The sequence below is a fragment of the Urocitellus parryii genome, chromosome 6 (assembly GCF_045843805.1).
Source record: "Urocitellus parryii isolate mUroPar1 chromosome 6, mUroPar1.hap1, whole genome shotgun sequence".
In the NCBI taxonomy this organism is placed as follows: Eukaryota; Metazoa; Chordata; class Mammalia; order Rodentia; family Sciuridae; genus Urocitellus; species Urocitellus parryii.
In genome coordinates this window covers 171513849-171539997 of record NC_135536.1, presented here as the reverse complement: position 1 = coordinate 171539997, position 26149 = coordinate 171513849, and the positions used below count along the sequence as shown (strand labels likewise).

General features: G+C 47.3%; 1 protein-coding gene across 1 annotated transcript in view; it reads left to right on the top strand.

The window, feature by feature from the left end:
- Positions 1 to 260: 260 nt before the first annotated feature.
- Positions 261 to 26149, top strand: part of Ebf4 (EBF family member 4) — a 62351-nt gene continuing 36462 nt past the window's right edge. Inside the window, exons 1-7 of the mRNA XM_026409727.2 lie at positions 261 to 569; positions 1079 to 1200; positions 11803 to 11959; positions 12234 to 12297; positions 12470 to 12525; positions 14272 to 14345; positions 15406 to 15474. Of these exons, the coding sequence (XP_026265512.2) occupies positions 261 to 569; positions 1079 to 1200; positions 11803 to 11959; positions 12234 to 12297; positions 12470 to 12525; positions 14272 to 14345; positions 15406 to 15474 (851 nt within the window). The remainder of the gene's footprint in view (positions 570 to 1078; positions 1201 to 11802; positions 11960 to 12233; positions 12298 to 12469; positions 12526 to 14271; positions 14346 to 15405; positions 15475 to 26149) is intronic.

The window sequence follows — 26149 nt, the reverse complement described above, 5'->3', positions numbered from 1 at the left end:
CTCTCGCGGCCTTCCGCAGGCCGCAGCCCCCAGCCCCGGCGACCGACTCGCCAGGGTCCGCCCCGCCGCCGCGGCCCGAGCCCGGCCGCTCCTCCCCCGATGATGTCACGTCCCTGGCCGCCCCTCGGCCGGCCGCGCCGCCCCGCCCCCGCCTCCCCCGGCCCCCAGTCCCCTGGGCCCGCCCGCTCCCGACATCCCTCCTCCCGCCCGCGCTCCCTCCCTTCGGCTCCCGCTCCCCCGGGAGCGGCGGCGGCGGCGGGATGGCCCGGGCCCGCGGCCAGGCCCCGGGGAGCGGCGGACGGCGGCGGCCGCGGCGGGGCGGCGCGGGAACCGGGCCCCGGGGGGAGTCCGCTGGGCTGCTGCTGCTGCTGCTCCAGGTGCTGCCGCCCGGGGCTGCGGCAGGGCCCGGACGCCGGGGCACTCGGGGCGCCGGCGGTGGCGGCGTCTGCTGGCCCGGTGTTGCCCCTGCCTTTCCCCGGGACGCTCGGCTGCTGCTGCTCCTGCCGCCACTGCCACCACTGTCGCCACCGCCGCCGAGCTCTGCGCCCGCAGCCTCCGCCTCCCGGATGGTAATCAGCGCCCCGCGCCGGCGCCGCGGGCGGGCGGGAGGTGGGGGCGACGAGGGGGAAAGGGCGGGCAGCCCCGCGCCCCCTCCTTGCCCGAGGCAGCTCCGGGGCGCTCGGGCCCCCCCTCCGACGACCGCGGCCCCGGGCAGCCGCCAGGGCGCGCCTCTGGGGCGCCTCCGTGCGGACCGGGTGCGGGCTCCGTTCCCCGCCCTCCCCGCCCAATTCGCAGTCCGCCCGCCAGTGCTCAGGCCGCGGGGGAATCCCTCCATCTCCCCGCCCCGCGCCCCGGGAGGGGAGGGGACAGCGCCAGCGCCCGCGGACCCGCTTTCTCCGAGGGAGCGCCCAAGAAGCAAGCGCGCACTTAGCCACCCGGACTCCGCGCTGCGCTGCACTCTTGGAGGCGCCTGGTGCCGTCGGGTCCGCCTGAACTGCGACGCCCACAGCCTCGGCGGGACCGGATCCCCGGCGACGGAGGCGCCCACAGACCGCGCGCCCTTATGTTCCCTGCGCAGGACGCTCTGCCCCGCGGCGGGCTGAACCTGAAGGAGGAGCCGCTGCTGCCCGCTGGCCTTGGCTCAGTGCGCTCCTGGATGCAGGGGGCGGGCATCCTGGACTCCAGCACAGCAGCGCAGAGGTAAGCGCTCTACCAGACCCAGCGCGCTCAGGTTGGACCGTTCTGCGCCGCTTTCGCTCCGCTGTCTTAGTTGCTGGAGCCAGGGGTGGAGGGAGCCCTAACTCTGGACGGTCTCCTTGAGTTCCCGTGCTTCCCCTGTCCCGAGCGCCTAGGCTTCCTCCAGAGGTTATGGGGCGGGCCGGGGCGGGGCTTCTGCTTTCACTCTCCCGGCTGTCCGAACTCTGATTTCTGAAGGTCGCTCACCGAGGTTCAGGGCTCTAAAGGAGGAGGCAATCTCTTTGCCCGCAGTCCCTAAGCCATCACCCAAAGCCACCAGCCGTCTAGGAACCTCCAACCCCCTCTTAGGCAGTCCCAGTGCCTCTGCTTTTCCAATTCCGCGGTCTTCTGCCAAGACAAGAAACTCTGCCCACTTTCTCCTTTCCCACACTCATCAGAGTTACAGGGCCAGAGATGCTGCTGAGGGGCCTAAGGGTGGTGAATGGATTAGGAGGGCATTGGGCCTGGATGCACTGATCACTGATCAGGGAATGGGCCGGGCCCTGCCTCTTCATCAGGTGTTTTTCCGTTAGATCCTGCGGGAGGCAGGGGGCCCTTGGGAACGCAGCGCCCAAGCCTATCTCTCCTGACTCTTACAGGGGTCTGGGTGGGGACCTAGATGAGGATGGACTCCAGGATTTGGACGGACCGTTAAAGGCTTATTGACTAGCTTCCTTCAGCACCTGGAACACCGAACTTTTAGTAACCCCAGTTGTGAATGGGGAGAGGCTGACTGTGCAAACAGCTGGAGCAGGGTGGGCTCTGGGCTTTGGGCTTCACGGAAGTTTCAGCAGCTGCTGTCCAGCCGCTTGAAACGAGTCTGATAGGGAGTTCCCAGGGCAGACCAGGCCTGGCACACCTGCCCACTTTCACATCCCCAGTCCTGTCCAGGGACCACCACTCATAATCCACCCCAACCTTATCCAGTAACGCACATACACATCACTTCATGTGCAAACCCAAGCAGTGTTTCTGCCAGCGTATCCTTTCAGGGCCATCAGGAGGGAGCACTGTGGCCTCTGGCTAGAGCTGATCTCTTCAGAAGGACAAAGCGTCTTGCTGATGAATCAATTCCCTTAAGTTTTATGAGTGACATAACTATATTCTAGAAAAACTGGAACGAACACACACACACACACACACACACAATCTGGCCTCTGTATCAACTATTGTCAGCATTTTAGTGTATTTCTTTCCCTTCTTTTTCTCCACTAACTGGTTTTTGTTTGTTTGTTTGTTAATGTTTGCTATGATTAGAAATATGTGTCCTGCCTATTTTTCTGTTTATTCTGGCTTTTTCTTTAACTTGAGATGCTCAGTTTCTTTACCTGGGCCTATCCTTATCCCTATCACTAGCTTTGCAGTGAGAGTTCTTTGCAAGGGAGTTGCAGTGGAGTTTCTGAGATCCAAGGTTCCTCTTTCTCCCTGATCTTTCCCTCTGTCCCTGCCCAGAGGCAGCAGCTTTGTATCCTGTAAGTTGCAGAAAGTGTGGGGATGAGCCCCATGCCCAGGACTGGATCATCGGTAGTGATGTCTGAGCAGGAGGGTTCTTGAGTGGGGTTGAAGTGTCCAATCTGACTACCCAGGGCCACATCACTAGGACTCAGAAACCTTCATCAATTTGAACAGGGAGGGGCATCTTTAGGCTGCTTGCTTCCAAGTTCAGAAACTTCCAAGTCTCAGGACCCAGAATGAGAGCCCCACACATTTAGTTGAATCTCTTCTCCACTTTCAGAAGGAGAGGCTAATCCTTGCTCCTCATCCTTCCTCATGTCCTGCCATCTCTCCATTGATACTTTATTCTTTAGTCAGTTCTCTACTCTGGTCTTCCCATCCCAAAACAGCAAAAAGGGACATTCCTTTCCTGTCCCCACCTACCTCTTCAGCATCTGCTGGCTTCCCCAAGGCAGTTTGGAAGTGAAGAGTTGTCACTGATGTCTTCCTTTCCTTCACCCTAAAGCCACCTGGTTGTCAAGGCTTATGGATGTTTCCTTCTGTGTCCCAGTCCCAATCTCCATCCCACAGTCACCACTTTTAACAATGATACCTCCTCGCTCTTGACCCCATCCCTCCCTGGGTTGAAGGATACCTGTGCCCTGGTTTGCCAGCTCAGCTTCCTGGTCTGGTTCCCTGCCTCCACCTCTTACTGCTCCCTCAAAACCATCTTTCATGCACCACAGACCAAAGCATTATTTCCACTTTTTTTCTGATCATGTCTCTGACCTGATTAAAAATAAAGTGACCCACCCCACTGCGCACTTGCTCTGTGCCCTCCCATCCTGCCCAGGGGAATGGTAGTTAGTACCATCTAAGGATGCTTACCATAGGCCAGAGAGCTTCCTCTGCCTGTCCCTAAGTCTTCCCGGATAACCTGTATTCACGGCCCATCAAAATCTGATCCCAGCCTGCCTTCCACAGTGTATGACACTTGGCATACAATGTGGAAAATTAACAGGACTGCCAGTAAGTCCTACCTTCTCTTAAAATAGTCCCCTGCACTCAGTGTCCACATACTCCTAAATAAAGTCTCAGCAGCCTTCAAGACCCCTCCCCCACACCAGCATCTGCTCTATCTGTGCCCTCCCATCCTCCCCATCCCTCAGGATGCTTACCACAGGCCAGAGTTTGCTGTTCTCTGCCTGTCTTTATCTTCCTGGCCCTGCCAGCTGGGGCCTTCCTCTAGGGCCAGGATGGTGGCTCATTCATTCTTGTGTCCACGTCACCCAAGACAGGCTCAATCAGTCTGCAAAGGGATAATGAGTATCTGCTGAAAATAGCAGAGTGCATCTGAGAAGACTCCCAAATCCCTTTCTGTTGGGTTCCCCTCTTCACCTTGGTGGCCTCCAGGAACCTGGTACTAGAGAAGCTATTCCTTCCCCCATTTTAGAACTTGGCCTTTACAAAATGCCAAGGTTTTATAGAAGGTGGGTGAGGAAGAGAGGGCCCAGAAGGCTTCCCAAGGTCAATAAGAGTGGCTGTGCCCACAGGAAGGAAAGTTCTGAGCAAGAGAGGTAGGGAGAGAAGAGGAACTGCGTACCCGTCACTTGGAGGCAGGAGACAAGGGCAGGGCAGGTGAAGAAGGTGCCAGTAGAGAGGGCTTCTCTCTCCCTGCTGGTATCTTCCTACCAGGGAAGTCTGCACAAGGACCCCTGGCCATTGCTGTGACTGCTCCTGACCTGAACCAATAGGACTTTATCTCTGAAACCACATGCACAGCCCCAGCCCACTCTCCCTGCCTCCCCTGCAGACCCACATTCTTCTGCTGATCAGCACAGGGGCAGCTCCCTCCTCCTTCAGTTGTGCTTCCAAGGCTGGGGAGACCTCTGGAAGGCCCAGACCAGTCCTTTCCCCGGATGAGACCCCTGGAGGACCCAGGCCAGCTTTCTCCCATGAGCCTGTCCTAGCCCATGAGCAGGGCCTCGGAGAGGGAAGCCAGCTGGGGCTGCCTTTCCTGTAAGCAGCTGCAGGCCAGCCTCCCTGCTAGGAAATGCTTTTGTTTGCTTTAATAATTAATAGCTGCTCCTCTGCCTGGGACCTGGCAAGCAGGCCTGCGGGTGGGTGGTGAAGAGAGGGTGGGCAGAAGAGAGGCAGGATGGGCAGTCTGTAGGTAGAACTGAGGGCTAGAAGGAGAGAGTGAGAGCCTTCTTTCCCCTTGCACCCCACCTCCTTCAGGGACCTGGGTCACTGAACCAGCTTCCTGGGGCAAGTGAGCAGAACATCTGCTAGGCAGTGGGAAGAGGGGATCTGGAGCCTTTGCAGCCCCAAACCTCCTCTCCAGCAGGACCATCTGCACACAGATTCTGGGCAGCTGCCTCTAGCCACCAGGCCTTCCCTCTGCCTGCATTGCTGAAGTGGGTGACCCTGTGAGCTACTGCTTTTATCTTCCCTGGTTTGTGGCACTGGGCATGTCGAGGGGTGAGCAGGACCAGGCCCATAGATCTTGGCTGGGGCAGGAATACCAGGCTCAGCATGATGATCATTGGCAGTCCCAGGGGTTCAGAGGATGCCTTTGGGAGAGGAGTGGGTGCCAATGGGGTGCTTAGAGAAAGGCAGAATGTGGAGGAAAGGAACAGGGGACTTATGAAGTCATGTCAGGATGGGAAAGAGAAAAAGCTGTATTTAGAGAGGGACTTTAGGGAAATCTTAGACCAGGGATGGAATGCAGGAGACCTACACTTTTTGTTCCTCCCTCTTGATGGAGGGGGGAGGATGGCCAACAAAAGGTCCCCTTCCATTGCTGTTGATCCCAGGGCTTGTCACAGTTACCCCAGCATCGCAGACTTGAAGATGGATCAAGCCTTGGGCTGAGCCACCTCTCTGAGCCTTGGGCTGACAGGGTGGACATGAGCTAAGATGGGGTGGGGGAAAGAAGGCAGAAGATCAGGGCTCCAGCCTAGGTCATGTGTCTTCTGGGGGGGGGAGGGGTGGTTGGGATGGCTGTCATTAAGTTGCTCATATTTGTAATAAGCATGTGGTCAAGGATATAAAGAGCCACTAGTGGTTTGCGGATAGAGAACAGAGACTACAAAAGGGGGGCTTTATCTATACTAGAGGGACCTGGCAGGGTCTAGGCTGCCCTGAGAAGAGCCCTAGGAAATCCTGTTGAGCCTTGCAAAGAGAGCATCTTAGGGACCTGTGAATGGTCCCATCAATAGCAGCCAGATATTCTGTAGCTCCCACCATTTCCTCACATGCCTCCCTGTGTACTCTGGGGTATTATTAATCTGACCAGCTGAGTGGCGAAGGCTGTGAAGCCTTGTGTCACTTGGCAGTGCTCAGGAAGCCCAGGCACACCCATGGTTTGGTACAAGGCAGGTTTCCTCTGATCAAAAAGTATGTGTGCAAAATAAATCTTTTTGGTGACACAGTCTCTGATTTTGGAACTAGCTAGGAACAGGAGATGGAAAGAGAGTGAAATGGGGTGTGGGAGAAATACAGAACTGAATGCTTTCTCCTCCCAATCTGGGTTCTCTAGTACAGGAGCAAGTGCCCTTCAACCTCAGTAGTCCCTGGAGTTGAAAGGAAAGCATTTTGAACATCGTGTTTAAAACAGTCTTTTTAAGAAAGTGAGGAAATCCGTAATTCATTTTGGAATCTTTACAGAAGTGGTTAATGTAGCTGATTTTTGTCACTCGGCGCTGCATTTATCTGAGAAAGGTGCTTATGTGGTGTGCTTTGTTCACTAATGATACTAAGTGAAGGAAATGTCTCTGAATCATGGGATCCAGCAATGGGATATGCTAAAGGGCAGTGCGTACTTACAGTTGTAATAAACTGGGATCTGCCAGGCTGCACGCAGGCCTTCAGGGCTGGAGTTTTGCTGACTTTCTTCATACCCCAGCGCTCTGGATGGCTGGTAGGCCATCTCCCACCCATATCCCCTCAGGACCCTTGGTAAAAGGCCTGCTTCTCCTACTAGCGTCTGCTTCACTTTGCTTGAGGATTTGTACAGGAAGGCAGAACCCATTCTGTCCATTTGCATGGCAGGCCGGAAGTGCCAGATAAATAACAGCCCTGGGAGCCATCAATGACTGAAGTTGCCTGACAAATGCACCAGCTCACCCAGCCATGGCTCTGGGTGTACGTATTCTATGTGTTTCCAGAGTTCCCCCATGGGATTGAGTTCCAGTTGCCCAAAGGAGTAGCTTGTTGAAAATGCACTCTTTAGGGCTGAGGTTGTAGCTCAGTAGTTGAATGTTTGCCTCACATGGGTGAGGCACTGGGTTGGATCCTCAGCACCACATAAAAAAATAAATAAATAAATAAAACAAAGATTACTGTGTCCATGTACAACTAAAAAAAAAAAACAAACAGTAAATGCACTCTTTATCTTCTCATCTTGTCTCCCCTACCACCTCACCCCATGCTCACCCCAATGACTCCTGGAATTGCTGCCCAAATAAACTTTGTATTTGAATCGTTGCCTCAGGGTCTGCTTCTAGGGGAAGCCAAAGGAATGACTCCGCCTCTCCAGGCTTTGGGGTCTCTAGTCTCCCTTCCCTCCATCATTCTTTCTTTTAGATAAAGAGTATAAATCAATAGACATCTTGAAGTTTCTTTCCATGCACCAGTGGTTGTCTGGGCAGCTCCACTTTGAAGACCACAGAATCAAAGACCTTGGCCTTTATCCATATCCCCTGTTTCTCAGTCTTAGAGCTGAAGTGCCTTACCTCATTATCCCATAACATGCACCCAGGATGTACCTATCAGGGGCCTCAAAACAATGGGCTCCCCTGAGTTGTTTGAATGATCTCTGTTTCTTTCTTTCTGGTTTTTAATCTTGATTTGTTTTCTCATTACAAGAGCATCTGCTACTCACCTTCCCTCTCCCAGGACTGTCCCTTTGGGGCTTGTAATTGCATTCAACAGATGTGGATACATCACCTACTGCGGTTGCGGGTGAAGGGGTCTTGGGGACAATCAGGGAAGGAAGGCACCGTCCAGCTTGCCTGTTTTCTCCCAGTTCCTGTTCCTCCCCACAGGCTGCTCCTTGTGCCATTCTGTCTCCTATCCATAGGAAATACTAGAATGTCTTTAGAGCAAAACGTTCTCTCCTTTTCCTTTGATCTCAGGAGATCTCAGGCAGGGGTATGAAGGAAGTAAGCTGGAGACTTGCCAGACAGGAGCAGCCTCGTGCCCGCAAATGTCTTGCCCGCTCTGTAGTTCTCCCAAGGTCCGGAGTGGGTTAGAGCTGTCATTCATACTATTCTGTGCTCTTCCATGATAATGATCCTATCTCAGAGATGAAAACTAGTTAATGCTGCCCCAGGGACCAGACACGGATGCCTGTGAGCCTGGGAGGATGATTGGGCTTCAGATCCATGGGCAGTGCAGGGAAATCAGGTTGATGCTCTGGGCTGCCTCAGGGGAAGTGCAGCTGAGCAGGACCTGCTGTGGGGCAGAGCACAGGCAAGTGAACTGTGCCCCCGGCCTGCAATACTGGATACTGGTCCACAGATCCAGGGGAGCCTGCTTTCTTCCCCTCCCCTAGTCCCTATACTCCCTCACCCCCAGTAATCCCCTCCCATGGAGAGACCAAGCCCAGTGAAGGGAGTTTGGCTTGGGGCTTAGACCAGACTTCCTTGGTCTGGTTCTCAGGGGCCTAGCAGGAGCTGGGAGCAGGCAGGACCCAGGACTGACTGATATTTGCCAAAGATAGGGGGCAGGGAGAGGGTAGACTCTGTACCCATTTGGAATTTGGCGTGTGTGGTGCAAGGGCCTCTGTGTAGAAGGAGTGTGTTGAGCGGCCAAGGGGATTCTGTTGGCTCTCAGCATACACCCCCTCCTTGACCAAAGTCTTTCTTTCTCTGACCTCTCCTTCCCCACTACCCAGGAGACTTCCAGGCTGAAAAGTCAGAATAAGGGGCAGCAGTGACCTGGGATTGCTTCACAATGCCACCCCCTCTGGCCTTCTCTCCCACTAGGTAGTCCTGGAACCTTCCCCTTAGTGAGCTCAAACTAAGCTGGCCCTGGGAGCAGGAAGGAGGAGCTCAGGGTTGGCACCTCATTAGCATATTCATCAACAGTAATCAGGAACCTGCTGTGATCGAAAGCCCTCTTAGGGCTTCCCTGCCTCTCAGCTGGTTAGGGAAGTGGGTGGAGGGGCTGGTCAAGGCCTCCACTTGAAAGGGCTACAGTCCAAGGGGAAGGGAATGGAGAAGAATGCAGGGAGCAGGACCTCCCTGGAGAAAGAAACCTTTGGCCCCTCCCCCTCATCTTGAGCAAGGGAGGAGAGGTCTCATCATTTCTGCCTTCTGTGTCACCACTTCATATGACCACTGTGGCTCCCAAGCACCCTCTCAGGGGGGAGGAACAATGTTCATTATATTATTTGGGTGTAATCTGTATGGGTAAAAACCTCCTGCCCATGGCATCTCAGATACTATGACTTAGAATAGAAAAGAGTTAATTGATTTTAAACTATATGGAAATTCCAGGTGTGGTGACACACACCTGTAGTCCCAGCAGGCTGGGAGGCTAAGGCAGGAGGATCACAAGTTTGAGGCCAGCCTCAGCAACTTAGGCCCTAGGCAAGTTAGTGAGAGCCTTCTCAAAATAAAATTTAAAAATTAAAAATAAAAAGGGCTGGGGATGTAGTTTAATGATAGTTGCTCCTAGGTTTCATCCCTAGTATGAAAGAAAGAAAGAGAGAAAGAGAGAGGAAGGGAGGAAGGGAAAGAAAGAGAGAGAGAGAGAGAGAGAGAGAGAGAGAGAGAGAGAGAGAGAGGAAGGAAGGAAGGAAGGAAGAAATTATATGGTAAAAAACCTTCAGCAGGAATGGATTTGGCAGCCATTATCCCAGTGGCATGCCTCTGGTGGGCATCTGGGATGCTGGTATTCGTGGCTCTTGGGGCAGCCTTCCATTGGTCCACCACTCTGTGTCCTCCCCTGTAGCATCTTCTAAGTTCTGCCTGCCTTCAGAACTTTCTGGTGACCCTTAGTCATGTTTCCCAAACTACACTCCCCAGTAAAAGTATCTATCAAGTAAGAATAAGCATGATGCATTAACTGTCTGTTACTGCATAAAATAGTTACTCCAAACTCAGCAGCTTAAAACCAACATTTATTTCACACAGTTTCTGTGAATGAGAAATCAAGGAGCAGCTTAGCTGGGCGGTTCTGGCTCAGGGCTTGTCCTGAGGCTGTGGTCCTGTGGTCAAGATGGCGGCTGGGGCTGCCATTATCTGAAGGCTTGACTGAGCCTGATGGATCTGCATTCAAGGTAGCTCAAATTGACAATTTGGTGCTTGGCTGTTGGCAGGAGGCCTCAGTTCTTCTCCACGTGGACCTCTCCATAGAGCAGTTTGAGTCCTCACAACATGGCAGCTGGCTTCCTTGGAGTGACAGTCTGAGAGAGAGCGCAAGACAGAAGCTGCAATGCTTTTATGATCTAGCCTTGGAAATTATATGCTATCATTTGTGCCATATTCTATTGGCAGCACAGACCAATCCCAACCCAATATGAGAGGAGACTCCACAAGGGCATGGATCATTAGGAACCATTTTGGAGGGAACACTGGCCTGTGCCAGCTCAAGTAGAATCTGGAGGATATCTCAAGGCCCCCCCAAAGACTCCCAGTGAGCCATGAAACTGCATTTCCCAGCAACTGTGGCCACAGAACCCATTCTAAAGGGAGAATCTGGAGCCACAAAACATCTAAGGAACATGCTTTGGAAGACCACAGCCCAGAGAAGAAAGTCTAAACTCCTTCTCCTAGTGTTTGGGTACCCTGCACATTCTGGCAGGACTTCCCATGCAAATTTTTCTCTCCTCACTTCACTTTTTCTTCTTTCTTTCTTTCTTTCTTTTTTTTTTTTTTTTTTTTTTTGAGATGGGGGTCTATCTACTGTGTTATCCAGACTGGTCTCAAAGTCATGAACTCAAGTGATTCACCCTAGCCTACCATATATAGCCAGGACTACAGGCATGCACCGCCACATTCAACCTCCACTTCAGTTTTTGAAATCTGGTCCAGAGACACTAACCCTCACATGCCCAGCCATTTCTCAGGCTGTTGGTTCTGTTTTGTTGCCTCCTCCACTTATTGAGCTCCTATTTACTCCTCAAATCCAGAGGAAAAGCCACCATCTCCATGAAGTTTTCCCCTCCTCTCCCACAAAAAGAATCAATTTTTTTTCTTTTTTTTTTTTTAGCATTTCTTAGTTTTATACATGGTGACATCTTTTGGGAAATGCCTACCACTTTGTCCCATATTCCACTTCTCTGTGAAAGAACAAAAGAAAGAAATGCCTCTCCTTCAAGGCATTTCACTCCAGTCCCATTTGTTGGTACACCAGACCTTGGTACACCACTGGAATTCAGGAAGTATTTGACAAGCAGGATCTTGATTTTTCTCTTCTTTCTGCTCTTGCCCTGGCCTTGCTTCTGGGAATGGCTTCTGATGAGCCAGGAGAAAATGCTTGGCAAGGTCAAACTAGAAGGTTCTCCTGCCCCAGGGAGCCATGGTTGTCTTTCTTTGGGCTGGAGACAGATCTCTGTACACCTGGGGAAGATATTCCCCATCTTCAGCCATATACCAGGGTCCAGACTGAGCAGACTTGTGGCCTGAAGCCAGTTTGATGTCTCTGATAATTTGAGGGACATCATTTCCTAGGCCATACTACAGGCTCACAGAAGCCTCAGCTGTGGGCTAGGATTCAATGGGAAATTTGTTCCAGAATCTTCCAAGTGCCCCTTAATTTCCCTAACATGCAGTCCCAGGAGCCTGTGGTCAATAAGATGGGTTGGTTTGTACTTCTGGCTTCTGAGATCAGATTTTCAAAATGTGGAGCTGAGGGAAAAACCTGAGAGGGGGCCTGACAGGAGGCCTCCAGGCGACACCCATGCAGGAACCCTTTGCTTCCAAGGCAGCAGACCAGATGATCCTGGTGCTGAGAGGCCTCATTCAGGGACCAAGATAGCCCAGACCAGGGTGGAAGAGCCCATGTAGTCTGATTTCTTGCCCAAACTCTTGACATCTTGGAGCCGGGTCCTGGCCAGAGACATGGGGGTCTTTCTCACCGGAGGGTCCTTCCGGCGGTTTTCCAGCTCCTTTCCTCCTGCAGTGGCGTGGGCCTGGCACGAGCACATTTTGAGAAGCAGCCCCCTTCCAACCTCAGGAAATCCAACTTCTTCCACTTCGTGCTGGCCATGTATGACCGGCAGGGGCAGCCCGTGGAGGTGGAGCGTACAGCCTTCATCGACTTCGTGGAGAAGGACCGAGTGAGAGGCTCGTGGGCTGGCCTGGGACCAGCACTGGGAGGGACGGGAGGACTTAAGGGACCCCCGACCCTGCAACACATGCACACGTGCACACACACACACACACACACACACACACACACACACTGGGGCAAATGGATGGATAGATGTTGGACGAATAGAGAGGGGGTGGATGGCTAAAAGGGAGGAGAGTGGGCTTAGGGAAGAGGGTATGGGTACAGGAGGCTCGAGGGTCCCTGAGTACCTTGGCAACCTTCCTCCTCTTGTCCCTTAGGAGCCTGGGGCAGAAAAAACAAACAACGGGATCCATTACCGCCTGCGGCTGGTGTATAACAATGGTAAGCAAAGGCCAGTACCTTGCTCAGCCCCGACCCAGAAGAAGCCTGAGTACTGCAGCACTGTGTGACATACAATGCCCCTTGCCAGTGGTGGGGAGGGTGGGGGTGTGATCCAGTCATCAGAGGCCCCAGGTACACCCTGACAGCAACCCTCTCCACCTTCCCACCTTAGGACTTCGGACAGAGCAAGACCTCTATGTGCGACTCATCGACTCCATGTCTAAGCAGGTGAGCCAGCCAGGGGATGCGAGGCCTGTCCCACCTTCTTCTTGGACCTGGCTTCCTCCTCTCTGAGTGAGCTCCTCATCCCAGTCCCTGTCCTTGTCCACCTCCCCACCCCTGTGCCTTTTATCCACACCAGTCTCACTCTTCCAGTCCCCACCCCTGCTTGGGGTAGGAGCTAGGACCATTGGGCACTTTCCCTCTAGTCAGAAATGACGATATTTGTGTGAGCCTCTGGCTTAGGTCATGTCCCCTGGCAGCTCAGCCTAAGATGAGAATTCAGGTGCAAGTAGTTTGTTGGGGATATGGCCCGGGGGGGGGGGGGAGGCTGGGGAGAAGGGGAGGGAGGAGAGCAGGGCAGGAAGATGCACAGCTAGGAGATGGCCACAGACTGATCCACAGAGAGCACTGGAGAAGAAATGGCCCCAGTGTTGGCCCAGCCTGAATCGAGGAGGCCAAGATTTTGCACCGTGTGTATCAGTCAGTCATTGTCTGGGGACTCCTCCTAAGGAAAGTGGATGCAGGAGAGGCAGCTCCGTCTCTGGGGAGCAGTTCTCCAGAGAAAGCCCTCTGCAGCCAGCACAGTGGGGGCTGGGTGCTCTGGTCCTGTAAAGGGATCTGGGTGAGGCCCCAGGAGCTTCCACTGCAGATTCTCAGCTCCTTGCTGATGTGACAGTCACAGGAAGGAGGGTCAGAGGCCAACATAAGCAGCTTGGAGAAAATGAAACCTGAGTGAAGCCCTGATGGATTGTGTGAGGCAGAGCCCCAAGTCTCAGGGCTTCTCAAAGACACTGTGCTCGCTGGTCAGGAGTGGCTCAAGTTGCAAACAGGCCAGATCAGTGGCCTGGAATGCAAGGTAGACACTTGAACTGTCCTGCATGGGCAGAGGCTTCTAGCAGCCTCCATCCAGTCCCAGGGCAGAGGAAGAAATAGTTTGTATCCAGAAATCTTTGGTTGCTGTGGTGGGAGAAGAAGGTCAGGCAGCAACAAATTGGGGCTTTATTGAGGATAAGTGAGGAAGAAGTTCAAAGACATTCAGAGAGAAAGAGACCCCACAGAGGAGGAAGCCTGGGAGGCCCAGAGGGCTACAGACAGGGAAGCCAGATTTGCAGTCTTGGAAGCTCACCCCTTGCTCAGGGCAGATGCAGGCTGGGGAAGCTGGGGAAGATGCTGATCCAAGAGTCTGAGCCAGACACACTAGCCTGGCCTAGGGAGGTGATAGGATGGGGAAAGAGGCAGCTGTGCAGCCCTTGGATCTGATAAGTTAGCAGGGTAACTAAGAGGGACAACATTCATGAGCAGAGTCAGAGGTCCACTAGGAATGTGGGAACAACCTGCATGGAGGAGGAATATGATGCAGGGTGAGGATAGGAGCATGTCTGTCCCATCGGCAGCCTGGCCTTGGTCCTAGTGGAGACACCCCCATCACCACAGACCCCAAGAAGAGCTACCTTTAGAAAGAGCTTCCTGCAGATAAACACAATCTGTCGAGCTCATGCCATTTTTGCTACCTGGTGGTGGTCCTGTTCTGGGGGTAGGAGGCTCTGCACTGGGCCAGCCGGGCTCCAGCCTCCTGCTTTGCACCCCTGGGCTCCCTCAGAACAAGGTGGGCATGATCTTCTCGGGGGGCAGGGACTCTCCTCAGCCTGGGCTTGGGAGATGCCAGTGTAGACCCACAGCCCACCTTTGCACTCCCCCTGGACTTGAGAGGAGCCTCCTTCCTCTCCAGCCTGTGTGCTCCCCCTCCCCCAGGCCATCATCTATGAAGGGCAGGACAAGAACCCTGAAATGTGCCGAGTGCTGCTCACCCACGAGATCATGTGCAGGTGAGACGGGCTGTGTCGCTTGCCTCGCGCCCCTTTGCCAGAATGTTGCCAAGGCCTCCGCCAGTCCCTGCCCCCTGAGCTTGCCGTCCCCCCCTTCACAGTACCCCTGGGAGCTTGGTGAGGGGAGGGGTGAGAGGAGTGAGGCCCCTGGGCACAGTGCTGGCTGAGGAGAGGGTCCTTGAGGCCCCATTAGCCTGGCCTGTTTATGTGGCTTCTCCAAGTGTTTTTGTAAGAGAGGCCTCCTGCCGCCACTGGAAGCTGAACTAATAAAGCTCAGGGGAGGGGCTCTGGGGAGATGGGGGGCAGGGCCTGGGCCAGCCAGCCCAGAGGCCTCCGGGATTAGCTCTGAGACTGGAGGTAGGAAACTTTGCTGCCTCTGCATGAATCTGGGGACAGCTCTCTGACCACAGGGTCCGGGTGAGAACACAGCTCTTGGCTTCGTTACCCCAGAACTTGGCATTTCCAGCAAGATCGCCCCAGGGGCCAGTTGCACAGGTTCTTCCCAGGAAGCTCCTGATGCGTGGAAAAGAGAATCATGTTCCAAAATCTGTCATTGGGATGGTGGCCACCTTTGTGAAGAGGAGTGACAAGGGTCTTAGAGCGTGCTGATCTGGTACTCCTGATCTGTATGCTGGTTACATGAACAGCTTCACTTTGTAATCATTTATGAGCTGCGTGCATGCAATTCAAACCCTTTTCTATGTGGAAATGGTGTTTCTATAACAGTGCACACACACACACACACACACACACATCACACACCCTGTAGGTGGCCTGCTGCCTATCCTGCCCTAGGTCCTCAGGAGCAATGCACTTTAGGGACAAAGGCTTCACAGCCAATCTTCTCCTCAGGACTCAGTTGTCAGGGTCCCTGTCAGGTCCCCCACTGCATATCTCCCCTAGGACCCTGGGAGTGGGCCCCTGCACCCAGGGATTCCATACCCAGAGACTGGACATCGGCACCCTCACCAAGGTCTGCCCGTACCTACCCGCCCATGCACACTGTTCTCTCCCCTCTTTCACTGCTTCTTCCTCCCCTCCCTCCTCATCTTTCCTCCAGTCGGTGCTGTGACCGGAAGAGCTGTGGCAACAGGAATGAGACACCCTCAGACCCAGTCATTATTGACAGGTACAAGCTGGGGGAGGGGCCTGGAGCTACGGGGCTGGTTTCAACCTCAGAATACAGGGGCTTGAGGGAAGAGCACAGCAGCTCCCGAGAACACCACACAGGTGGCTCTGGCCCCAGGGAGAAGTTGCCAGGGACCAGGGAGGCCTGCCATCCCTGGCCTCCTGAGTGAAGTCCCAGATGGCAAGCTTCCTGGAGCTGTGAACCAGCACCCAGGGAGAGGCTGCAGAGGGTGGAGGAGGGGCATGGAAGAGTCCCTGGTCCACCTCTGCACTGTTTGACTTGACTTCTCTCAATACCTGCTTCCCCCATGGAAAAGTGGGGAATCCTTGGCAGGTTTCAGTCCTAAGACCCGATGATCTTAGGTGACGTATGTGAAAATGCATTCTCTCTCCACGATTTTCATCTCTAAGTTATTTTATTTCTTTTTGAGTAGGAAATGCATAGATAAGGTACAAAATCCAAAAGGTACAAAGCATAATGAAAAGTTAAGTCTGCCCTCTGCTTGTATAACATACTGTTCACACCCATTTGCACCTTTTTTTTAACAATATATCTTAAATATCATCCCATATGGGAACATAAGCCATACCTTATTCTCCTTTTAATAGATAAAACATTCACAAGATGCAAAAATTCAAGATGTTTAAAAGGGTTTACAGGAAATGTCTTCCACTCTCCCACTTACCCATCCATTCCCTTCTAAACAAGCATCCATTGTTACCAGTTTCTTATGTATCCTTCCTGAAATATGCTGTGAACCCTCAAGAAAATACAGATATGCACTCTATCCTCTCTAACCTTTTTATACCTTTACTTTTGTTACAAAAATGATGACATACTAAACACATTTTGCAGGACCTTCTTTTTCTCTGAAAAAAAAAATCAAGGAATTTGTATCAGGACACAAGAAGTCTCCTTATTCCTTTTTTTTTTTTTTCCTGCTACAAAAGATTCCATTGACGTATACACCATAATTTCTTTAAATGGCCAGCTCTTGCTGAACATTTGAGCTGTTTTAGTGATAAAAAATTCACTACTGAATTATGTTGTCCTTGTGTCATTTCACACATATGTAAATTTATAAAAGGATATTTTTAAAAAAGAGAGAATTGCTGGGTCAAAAGATAGGTGCATTTATAATTTTTCTTTTCTTTCTTTCTTTTTTTGTTTTTCTTTTTTTGTACTGGGGATGAACCCAGGGACACTTAACCACTGAGCCAAATCCCTAGCTCTTTTTTGTATTTTATTTAGAGACAGGGTCTCATTGAGTTGCTTGTAATTTTGATAGTTATTGCCAATTTGTCCTCTGTATAGGTTAAAATACTTGGATTCATACCCATATTCTGAGAATGCTTGTTCCACACTCTCTGGCCAATTAAGTATTTTGTTTATTTGTTCAGTAATTTTTGAGCATCTCCTCTGTGCTAGGGTCTCTTGTATGTACTGTGGCTTGACCCCCTAAGAAAGCTTAGGGGTCATGGGTTTCTAATCTGATAAGGGAGGATAGACATAAGCTAACTAAATGAATAAAACATATAGCATGTTAGATAGTCATAACACAAGGAGAAAAATGAAAGAAAAATCAAAATGTGCCTAGGAAAGGAACATTACAATTTTAGAGTATCTAATGCTGCCTGAAAAGATGACATTGTAGCCAAGTCCTGAGGAAATAAAAGAGAAAGCATGTGTGGATCTAGGGAAAGAACGTTTTCAGCAGGAGGGTATGTTTAAGGAACAGCAAAGAGGCCCAGGCCCGGAGGAGGTGTCCGAAGTAATGGGTGTGGCAGGAGGAAAGGCTGGACCCTGCAGGACTTGTAGGCTGCATGCGGGCTGTGCTTGTAGGACACTGATAGAACTTTGGCTTTTATTCTGGAGGACATGGAAGCCATAAGGGGGTTTTGAGAAGAATGATATACATTTTAGCAAGACCACTCTACCTGCTCTGCTGATGATGACCTGTAGGAGTCAGGGAGATGATTTAGGAAGCCCAAGAAGCCACTACAATAACACAAGTGAGAAAGAACAGAGGCTGAGACTAGGATGTTATAGAGGAGGGTGAAAGAAGTATTTGGAGCTGAGCATGATGGTGCACTCTTATAATCCCAGCTAGCTGCTCAGGAGGCTGAAGCAGGAAGCAAGTTCAAGGCCAGCCTGGGCAACTTAGACCTTGTCTCAGAATTTTAAAAAGCAGGGGAGGGGGTCGGGGGTGGGGGGCTGGGTTGTAACTCAGTGGTATAGTGCTTGCCTGGCATCCGTGAGGACCTGAGTTCAATCTCCAGTATTGCAAAAAGAAAAAAAAAAAAGTATTTGGATTTTGTTATGGAAGGAGGGAGATGAAGAAGAGTGGTATCAAAGTCAAAAATTTCAGATCTGATCAATTCAGAAGGTTGGAGTTTACAGAGACAATATTGAACAGAGCAAGTTTGCAGGCAGAAAAACTGGCAGTTTGGTTTTAACCATGTAATGTTTCAGATGCTTACTAAACATTCAGGTGGGGGTGTTGGGAAAGAAGCTGAAAACCCGAGTCTGAATTCCAAGGAAAAGATTCAGATTGCGGATAAAAAGCAAGAGAATGAGTGTTGGTAGAAAATAGGAGAGGTCTAAGAACCGAGTGCTGGGGTGTCCAGTTAGAAGTTATGAAGATGCAGAATTAGCAGAGGAGAATGCGAAGAAGTTGCCAGTGAGATAACAGGAAAATCAGGGCAGTGTCATGTCTTGGAGCCTCGATAAGAAAATATTCCAAAAAGGAGGCGGTAGGCAACTACATCAAATGCTGCTCGTGGATAAGATAAAACGACTAAGAATTGACCATTAGGTTTAGCAACCTGGAGAGTACTAGGCCTGTCAACAGAAGCAGTTCAGTGGAGTGGGGAGTGGAGCAAGAGTTTGATAGAACTGTGTCTATGAATGGGAGAAGAGAGATTACAAACAACAAACACAGGATCCGTTTAGAGTAAAACTCTTTAGAGGGTTGTGGCTGGAGCACAATGCAAGGGTGAGAAAAAAATTCTTTTCTTTTTTTTTGCGTGGGGGGGTAGGTGGGTGGGTACCAGGTATTGAACTCAGGGGCGCTCACCACTGAGCCACATCCCCAGCCCTATTTTGTATTTTATTTAAAGACAGGGTCTCACTGAGTTGCTTAGTGCCTCGCTGTTGCTGAGGCTGGCTTTGAACTCGGGATCCTCCTGTCTTAGCCTCCTGAGCCACTGGGATTACAGGGTGCGCTACAGCTCCCAGCTCCTGATTGTTCTATTTTCTCATGAAATAGGAAACTGAGGATGAAGATGGAGAGGGAGACACTAGAGGGCATGACTTAGTTGTCCAGGAGGATGAATAAACCGGGGAAATGTCATGTGACTGTCCAGCAGCACTAAGGACCTGCCTGAGGTTTGTGGTCATAGTTTAGTGAGAAATCTCTCTGGCCACGTTGGGGTACACAGGTGCAGGTGCAGGTGCAGAACAGGTGGGTGGTTACATAAAACTAGACTTAGGGATTTGCCAGATTTAGGGATTTGAAACCTCAGAGGGCAAGAGAGTGAAAAGAATCTGCCAGGGGGAATTAGCATAAATGAAACAAGGGATTGAAGCTAGTTAAGGAGAGGGAAATTGGAAAGTAAACATAGATTCTGAGGGGGGCTGAAAATTTGTTGGGCTTGAGGGACTAGGCAGGGGTTGAGCTGGATGCTGGAAGGTAGTTGGAGAGTGAGTTTCCTATAGGTGGGATTATTCAGAGTTCATATTTATTGGGAATATGTGGCCAAGGGAAGGTAGAGACAAGATCCGTGGAGAGGAAATGGTGTTAGAATTATCTATGTCGATACTGAAATCACCAAGAATTATCTCAGGACCAGTGATTGAGAATGATACAGTGGTCCAAGAGGAAAAGCTTCAAGGAGTGAAGACAAGTGATCTTAGGGTTGATAATGACTTCAACAAGTGGTGGTGGCCATAATCCCCTCCCCCACCCCTACTCTTCTTTCATCATGTAACTGAAGAATGTTTCCCCAGGGACTTCCAGTCCTCTACCTCTGAATGAGGTTGAGCACACTCTCTTGAAAGCTATTTGTGTGTCCTTCTCTGGGAACTGTCTGCTCATACTCTATGCTTATATTTCTATAAAAGATTCATTTTTTTTTTTGGTGATTTGTAGGAGTGTATATATGAAAGAAATTAGTCCTTTTTCATGAATTACACACATTTTTTTCCTAGTTGGTAGTTGTATTTTAACTTTGCTTATGGTTAAATTTGCCCAATCTCTCAATCTTTTTAGATTTGTGTTTGTTATTGTTGTCGTCGTTATTTTTAGAAAAGCTTCATCATTCCAAAATTATTTTATTTTGTTTTATTCTTAAGCTACTAGGGATCCAACTCAGAGTCTTATATATGCTAGGCAAGCAGTATACCCACGAACTACACCCCCAGCTCCCACAGTTATTTTTTTTTAAATTATCATATAGTTTCTTACAGTACTTTGGTCATTTTGCTGCTTAAATTTAAATATTTGATCCATTTGGGGAAAAAATTAAGTTTCTATGTCCTATGTGGTACGTGTAAAAGAAAAATATAACAAAATAGAAATCATGAAACATCATAATTAACATACACTTGTGAACCTACAGACAAGCTCACAATTAGAACATTAAAAAACCACTAAAGCCAGTTCTTCCCAATGTTAGATCACTGCTTATCCCTCTCCCAAAGATAATCTGAGTTTTGTGTTGTGCATGACTTTGCCTTTTAAAAATAATTTATCACAGATTATATAATCCCCCAATAACATGTTGTGTAGTTGTGCTTGTGTTTAACTTTATAAAATGATACCATGCTATAGTGTTCTTTTGCAATGCTCTTTTTAAATTCACCATTACATTTCTAAAATTTATCTATGTTGTATATTGAAGCTATACTTTGTCATATTTAGTTTTTGCTATTATAAGCAAACCTGCTAGGAATTTTCTTGTTTGTAGCTCCTAATTTGAAAAGATACAAGAGGTTGTTTAGGATATAAACCTGGTCTAGAACTGCCAGGTCATGGAATATGCACCTGATCAGCTTTACAAGTAAAAAGAGTAAAAGCTTAAGTTAAGGCCAAACTGTTTCCCAAGGTGGGTGTACTAAGTAACCCTCCCCACCTCAGTGTTGCATTCCTGTTGCTCCACGCTCTCACCAACACTTTATAATGTCAAACTTCTTATTGTTTACCAATTTGGGGGTGTGGAGGGAGTTTCTGATGGCCTTAATTTGCATTTTCCTAGTTACTAATGAAGCTGATTGCTTCTGTTAAGTGTATGCTAAAGTCTTTTACCCATTTTTTTTGGTAAATATATATATTTTTAGTTGTAGATAGACACAATATCTTTATTTATTTTTATGCAGTTCTGAGAATGGAACCCAGTGCCTCACACAAGCTAGGCAAGTGCTCTATCACTAAGTTACAACCCCAGTCCCCCATTTTTTTTAATTGTTTGGGTTTTAGTGATCCTTTATAGATCCTCTCTCAGGGTAGTATATTGTAATTATCTTAAGATAGTTGGATTTGTCACTATTTTCCTCATGGTTTTTACTCTGTGCTTTATTTAGCAAATGTTTTCCTCTGCTGGAATCATGAGGATTTTTTTTTAAATATATATTTTCTTCCAAAGTTTTCACAGTTTTCCCTTTCACGTTACATTTGTAAATCTATGTGGAACTAATTTGAAGGTATGGTGTGATTTAGGAATTGATGTAATTATTTTCTACTTACAAATCATTGATTATTCCAGTACCATTTATGAAGTAGCTTCTCCTTTCTCACTGAGTGATAGTGTTTGCTGAGTCCTAAATCAAGTTTCCTTCTACTTGCCAGGTCTGTTTCTAGACTCTCTATTTTATCCCTTTGGTCAATATGATAATCCCTGTGCTAATATTATATAATCTTAAGGACTATAATTTTATAAACTGACATAGTAAAAGGGTATAAAACAAGTCTTATTTTCCTAAACATTCTTCAAAAGAATATTGAATATTTTAGTCTTTTGCATTTTCATATAAATTTTATAATCCACTGATTAAGATGCACACACACACACACACACACACACACCTCTTAATGTTTCAAGCATTATTACAATGAACGTACATGTCAGTTTACATCTTTGTGCCACTGAGTCTTTCTGTCCATGAATATGATTCAACTCTCCATTTATGTAGCTCTTTTTTCATGCCTTTCAATAAAGTTGTATCATTTTTCCAATAAAGGTCATGTATACTTATGGTTTTTATTCATTCATTTATTCAAAAATACCTGTTGATCAGTTACCACATGCCAGGCACTGGGTACCTAGTATACATATCAGGTTCTAGGCCTTAGGTATAAAAGAGTAAACCAAGAAAAAAATTACCTGTTCTCATGGAGGGAAAAGACACAGGGGAGTTGAACAATAACAATAATTAGAAGAATTAGTTAGAATTATAATGAGAATAAATAGAAAGTAATAAATGGAAAAAATAGAGAAATGAAAGTAATCAGGAGGGGCTGCTGCAATTTTAAATGTAGTGGTCACAGTAGGCCAAATTGGGAAGGTGGAGATTGAGGAGGAACTTTAAGGCATGAAAGGGTGAATCATTCAGATGTATGGGTAATTTATGTCTCTGAACCATTTACATTTTATTGCCATGGTAAATGATATCTTGTTGTTATACTGATAGTGTAGAGAAATGCAACTTTTTTGCATGTGATCTTTGTCTTTATATTTGCTTTTTTTTTAAAGAGAGAGTGAGAGAGGAGAGAGAGAGTGAGAGAGAGAGAATTTTTAATATTTATTATGTTTTAGTTCTCGGCGGACACAACATCTTTGTTGGTATGTGGTGCTGAGGATTGAACCCGGGCTGCATGCATGCCAGGCGAGCGCGCTACCTCTTGAGCCACATCCCCAGCCCTATATTTGCTTTTTTAAAATTTTTCTACATATATAGTCATCTTATGCAAACAACACTTATTTTAACTATCCAGTCCTTTTGTATTTTATTTCTTTTTCTTGCTTTATTGCACATTTTAGGATTCCAAGTATAGCCTTGAATGTAAACAGTAGTAATGGACATCCTTGTCTTATACTTAGTTTCACCACTAACTATGTTGTTAACTGTAACTATTTTGTGGCTATGTTTCCTCAAAGACGGATTTTTTTAAAATCATGATGTTGAATTTCACATGCTGCTTTTCTCTACATGTATTGAGTTGATCATATAGTTTTTCTTCTTTAATTTATTAATGAACTACATTAATAGATTTTCTAATACTGAATTTCTCATAGTATAAAGATAACTTGAGGATGATTTCCTGTCTTTACTGCAATATTTGCTTTGTCAATAATGTGTTTAACATTTTTGCTTTTATTTCCATCAGTGATTTTTTGAAATTTTCTTTTCTTATAATGACCTTGTGTGATTTTGATAATTAATGGTTTGCCAGTCTAAAATAAATAAATGGGAGATGTAGTAGTAGTAATTGTTGTTGTTATTATTATTATACTAGAGATTGAACTCAAGGACACTTAAGCACTGAGCTACATTCCTCAGCCCTTTTTATATTTCATTTTGAGAAAGGATCTGACTAAGTTGCTCAGGCCTCATTAAGTTGTTGAGGCTGGCTTTGAATTCACAGTCCTCCTGCCTCAGCCTCCTAAACTGCTGGTGCCAACATGCCCAACTCCCTTCTTATTTTACTTTGAGACAGGGTCTTGCTAAGTTGCTGAGGCTGACCTTGAATTTGTGATTCTCCTGCTTCAGCTTCAGAGTAGCTGGAATTACAGGTATGCACCGTGCTACCTGGCATGTACTCCTTTTCCGTCTAGCTTCTTTTACTAATCACTGTTTCTTTTTGAGTTTTGTCTGTTATTTCATGCAGCAATAATTAATTTCTTCATGTTGTTGAGTAGTATTCCATTGTATGAATATGGCAAATTATGTTTGTCCACTCATCCCCTCTCCTCCCCTTTCTTCCCCTCCTCCTCCTCTCTCCTCCTCCTCCTCCTCCTCCCTCCTCCTCCTCCTCCTCCTTCTTCTTCTTTCTCTCTCTCTCTCTCTCTCTCTCTCTCTCTCTCTCTCTCTCTCTCTCTCTTCCCTCAAGTATTGGGGATTGAGTCCAGGGGTGCTCTACCACTGTTATACTTGCAGAATCCTTTTTAAAAATTTCTAAAATTTTGAGACAGGGTCTTGCTGTGATGTCTGGGCTGGTTTCTAATTTGCAATCCTCCTGTCTCAGCCTCTATGTACCCAGGATTACAGGCCAGGTGTCCACCACTGCACACAGCTTTATTCATTCGAGTTATTTCCAATTTGGGGCTGTAACAAATCAGACTTTATAAGCATTCATGTACAAGTCTTTGTGTGGACAAATACTTTCTTTTCTCTTGGATAAAATACCTGTGAGCAGAAGGGTTCAATCTTAGGGTAAGTACATGTTTAACTTATAAGAAACAACCTGTTTTCTATAATGATTGTACTATTTTACATCCTACCAGCAGTGTAGGAGCTCTGCAGTTTGTCCTTATTCAACATTTGGAATGATTGCTTTTTAATTTTAGCCATTCTAATAGGTGCATAGTAGTATCTCACTATGCACTTACTTATTTTATTTTGTATTTGGGATGGGACCTAGGGACACTTACTGAACCACATTCCCCATCCATTTTTATTTTTTATTTTGAGACAGTGTTTCATTAAGTTGTTGAGGCTGGTCTTGAACTAGCAATCTTCCAGGCTCAGACTCAGGAGTTGCTGGGATTACAGGTGTGCACTACTGTGGCTGACTCTCCTTGTGCTTTTCATTTTTGTGTCCCTAAGGACTAATGATGTTGAACATTTTTTTTATGTGCTTATTTGCCCTCCACATATTTTACATGTGCTTATTTTTTATCCATCTATTTTATTTGGGGAAATGACTGTTCAAATCTTCACCATCACCCACTTTCCAAAACTGGGTTCATTTTTTCTTCTTTCCTCTCTCTCTCTCTCTCTCTCTCTCTCTCTCTCTCTCTCTCTCTCCCTCTCCTTCCTTCTCCTTCTCCTTCTCCTTCTGTATTAAATTATGGGTGTTCTTTATGTATTGTAGGTATAAGTTTTTTTTATCAAATATATGTTTCCAAAAGTTTTCTCCCAGTCAGTTATTAGTCTTTCCAATCTCTTAACAATGCCTTTTGAAGAGTATAATTTTGCTGTTTGTATTTTTTTTTAATTTGAAGTTCAATTTATAAGGTGTTTTTTTTTCCTTTTGTGGATTGTGTCTTTGGTGTCATAGCTAAGAAATCTTTTAAATGTTTTTATTAGTCATTACAGTTATATGTAATAGTGGGGTTTGTTTTGACATAATTATACATGCATGGAATTAATTTGCTCCATTCCAGTCCCTACTACTTCCTCTTTCTCTCCTTCCTCCCCTTTATCTCTTCCTCTGTTCTACTGGTCTTCCTTCTATTTGCCACTATTTTACTCTACATTCTGCATATGAGAGAAAATATTTGTTGACTTTCTGACTCTGGCTTATTTTGCACGTTCTCCGGTTCCATCCATTTACCAGTAAATACCATAAATTCATTCCTCTTTATGACTGAGTAAAACTCCATTATATATATATCACATTTTATTTTTCCATTCATCTATTGATGGAAATGGAGGTTGGTTTCATATCTTGGCTATTATGAATTGCACTGCTAAAAATACTGATGTGTCTGTAACACTTAATATGCTGATTTTAGTTCTTTGGAATAAATACCAAGGAGTTAATAAATACCTGGGTCATGGTGATTCCATTCCTAGTCTTTTGAGAAATCTCCGTGTGCCTTTCCAAAGTTGTTGTACTAATTTGCAGTCCCACCATCAACATGTGAGTGTACCTTTTCCCTTACATTCTCACCAGCATTTATTGTTATTTCTATTCTTGATAATTGCCATTCTAACTGGAGTGAGATGAAATTTCAATGTAGTTCTGATATGCATTTCTTTGATTGCTAGGAATTTGAATTTTAAATATGTTTCACATAGTTTTTGGCCATTTGTATTTCTTCTTTTGAGAAATGTCTAGTGAGTTCTTTTGTTCATTTGTTGATTGGGTTATTTATTTATTTATTATTTTTGGTGCTAAGTTTTTTTTTGAGTTCTTTATATATTCTGGTTATTAATCCCCTGTCAGAGGAGTAGCTGGCAAAGACTTTCTCCCATTCTATAGGCTCTCTTCATGCTCTGGTTTCCTTTGCTGTACAGAAACTTTATAATTTGATGCCATCCCACTTATTGATTTTGGTTTTATTTATTGAGTTTCAGGATCTTGTTAAGGAGGTCAGTGCCTACACCAACATATTGGAGTGTTGACTCTATGTTTTCTTCTAGAAGTTGCAGAGTTTCTGGTCTAATTCCCAGGTCTTTGATCCACTTTGAGTTCATTTTTGTGCAGGGTGAGAGATAGGGATCTAGTTTCATTCTTCTACATGTGGATAACCAGTTTTCTCAGCACCATTTATTAAAGATTATTGTTTCTCCAACATGTTCTTAGTACCTTTGTTGCGTATCAAATGACTACTCTGTTTGGTAACGGTCTTTTTAACGGTCTATGTGGGTTTATCTCTTGTGTTTTCTATTTTATCCCATTGGTCTTCATGTTTGTTTCCATGCCAATACCATGTTCAGAAATATTTCTTAA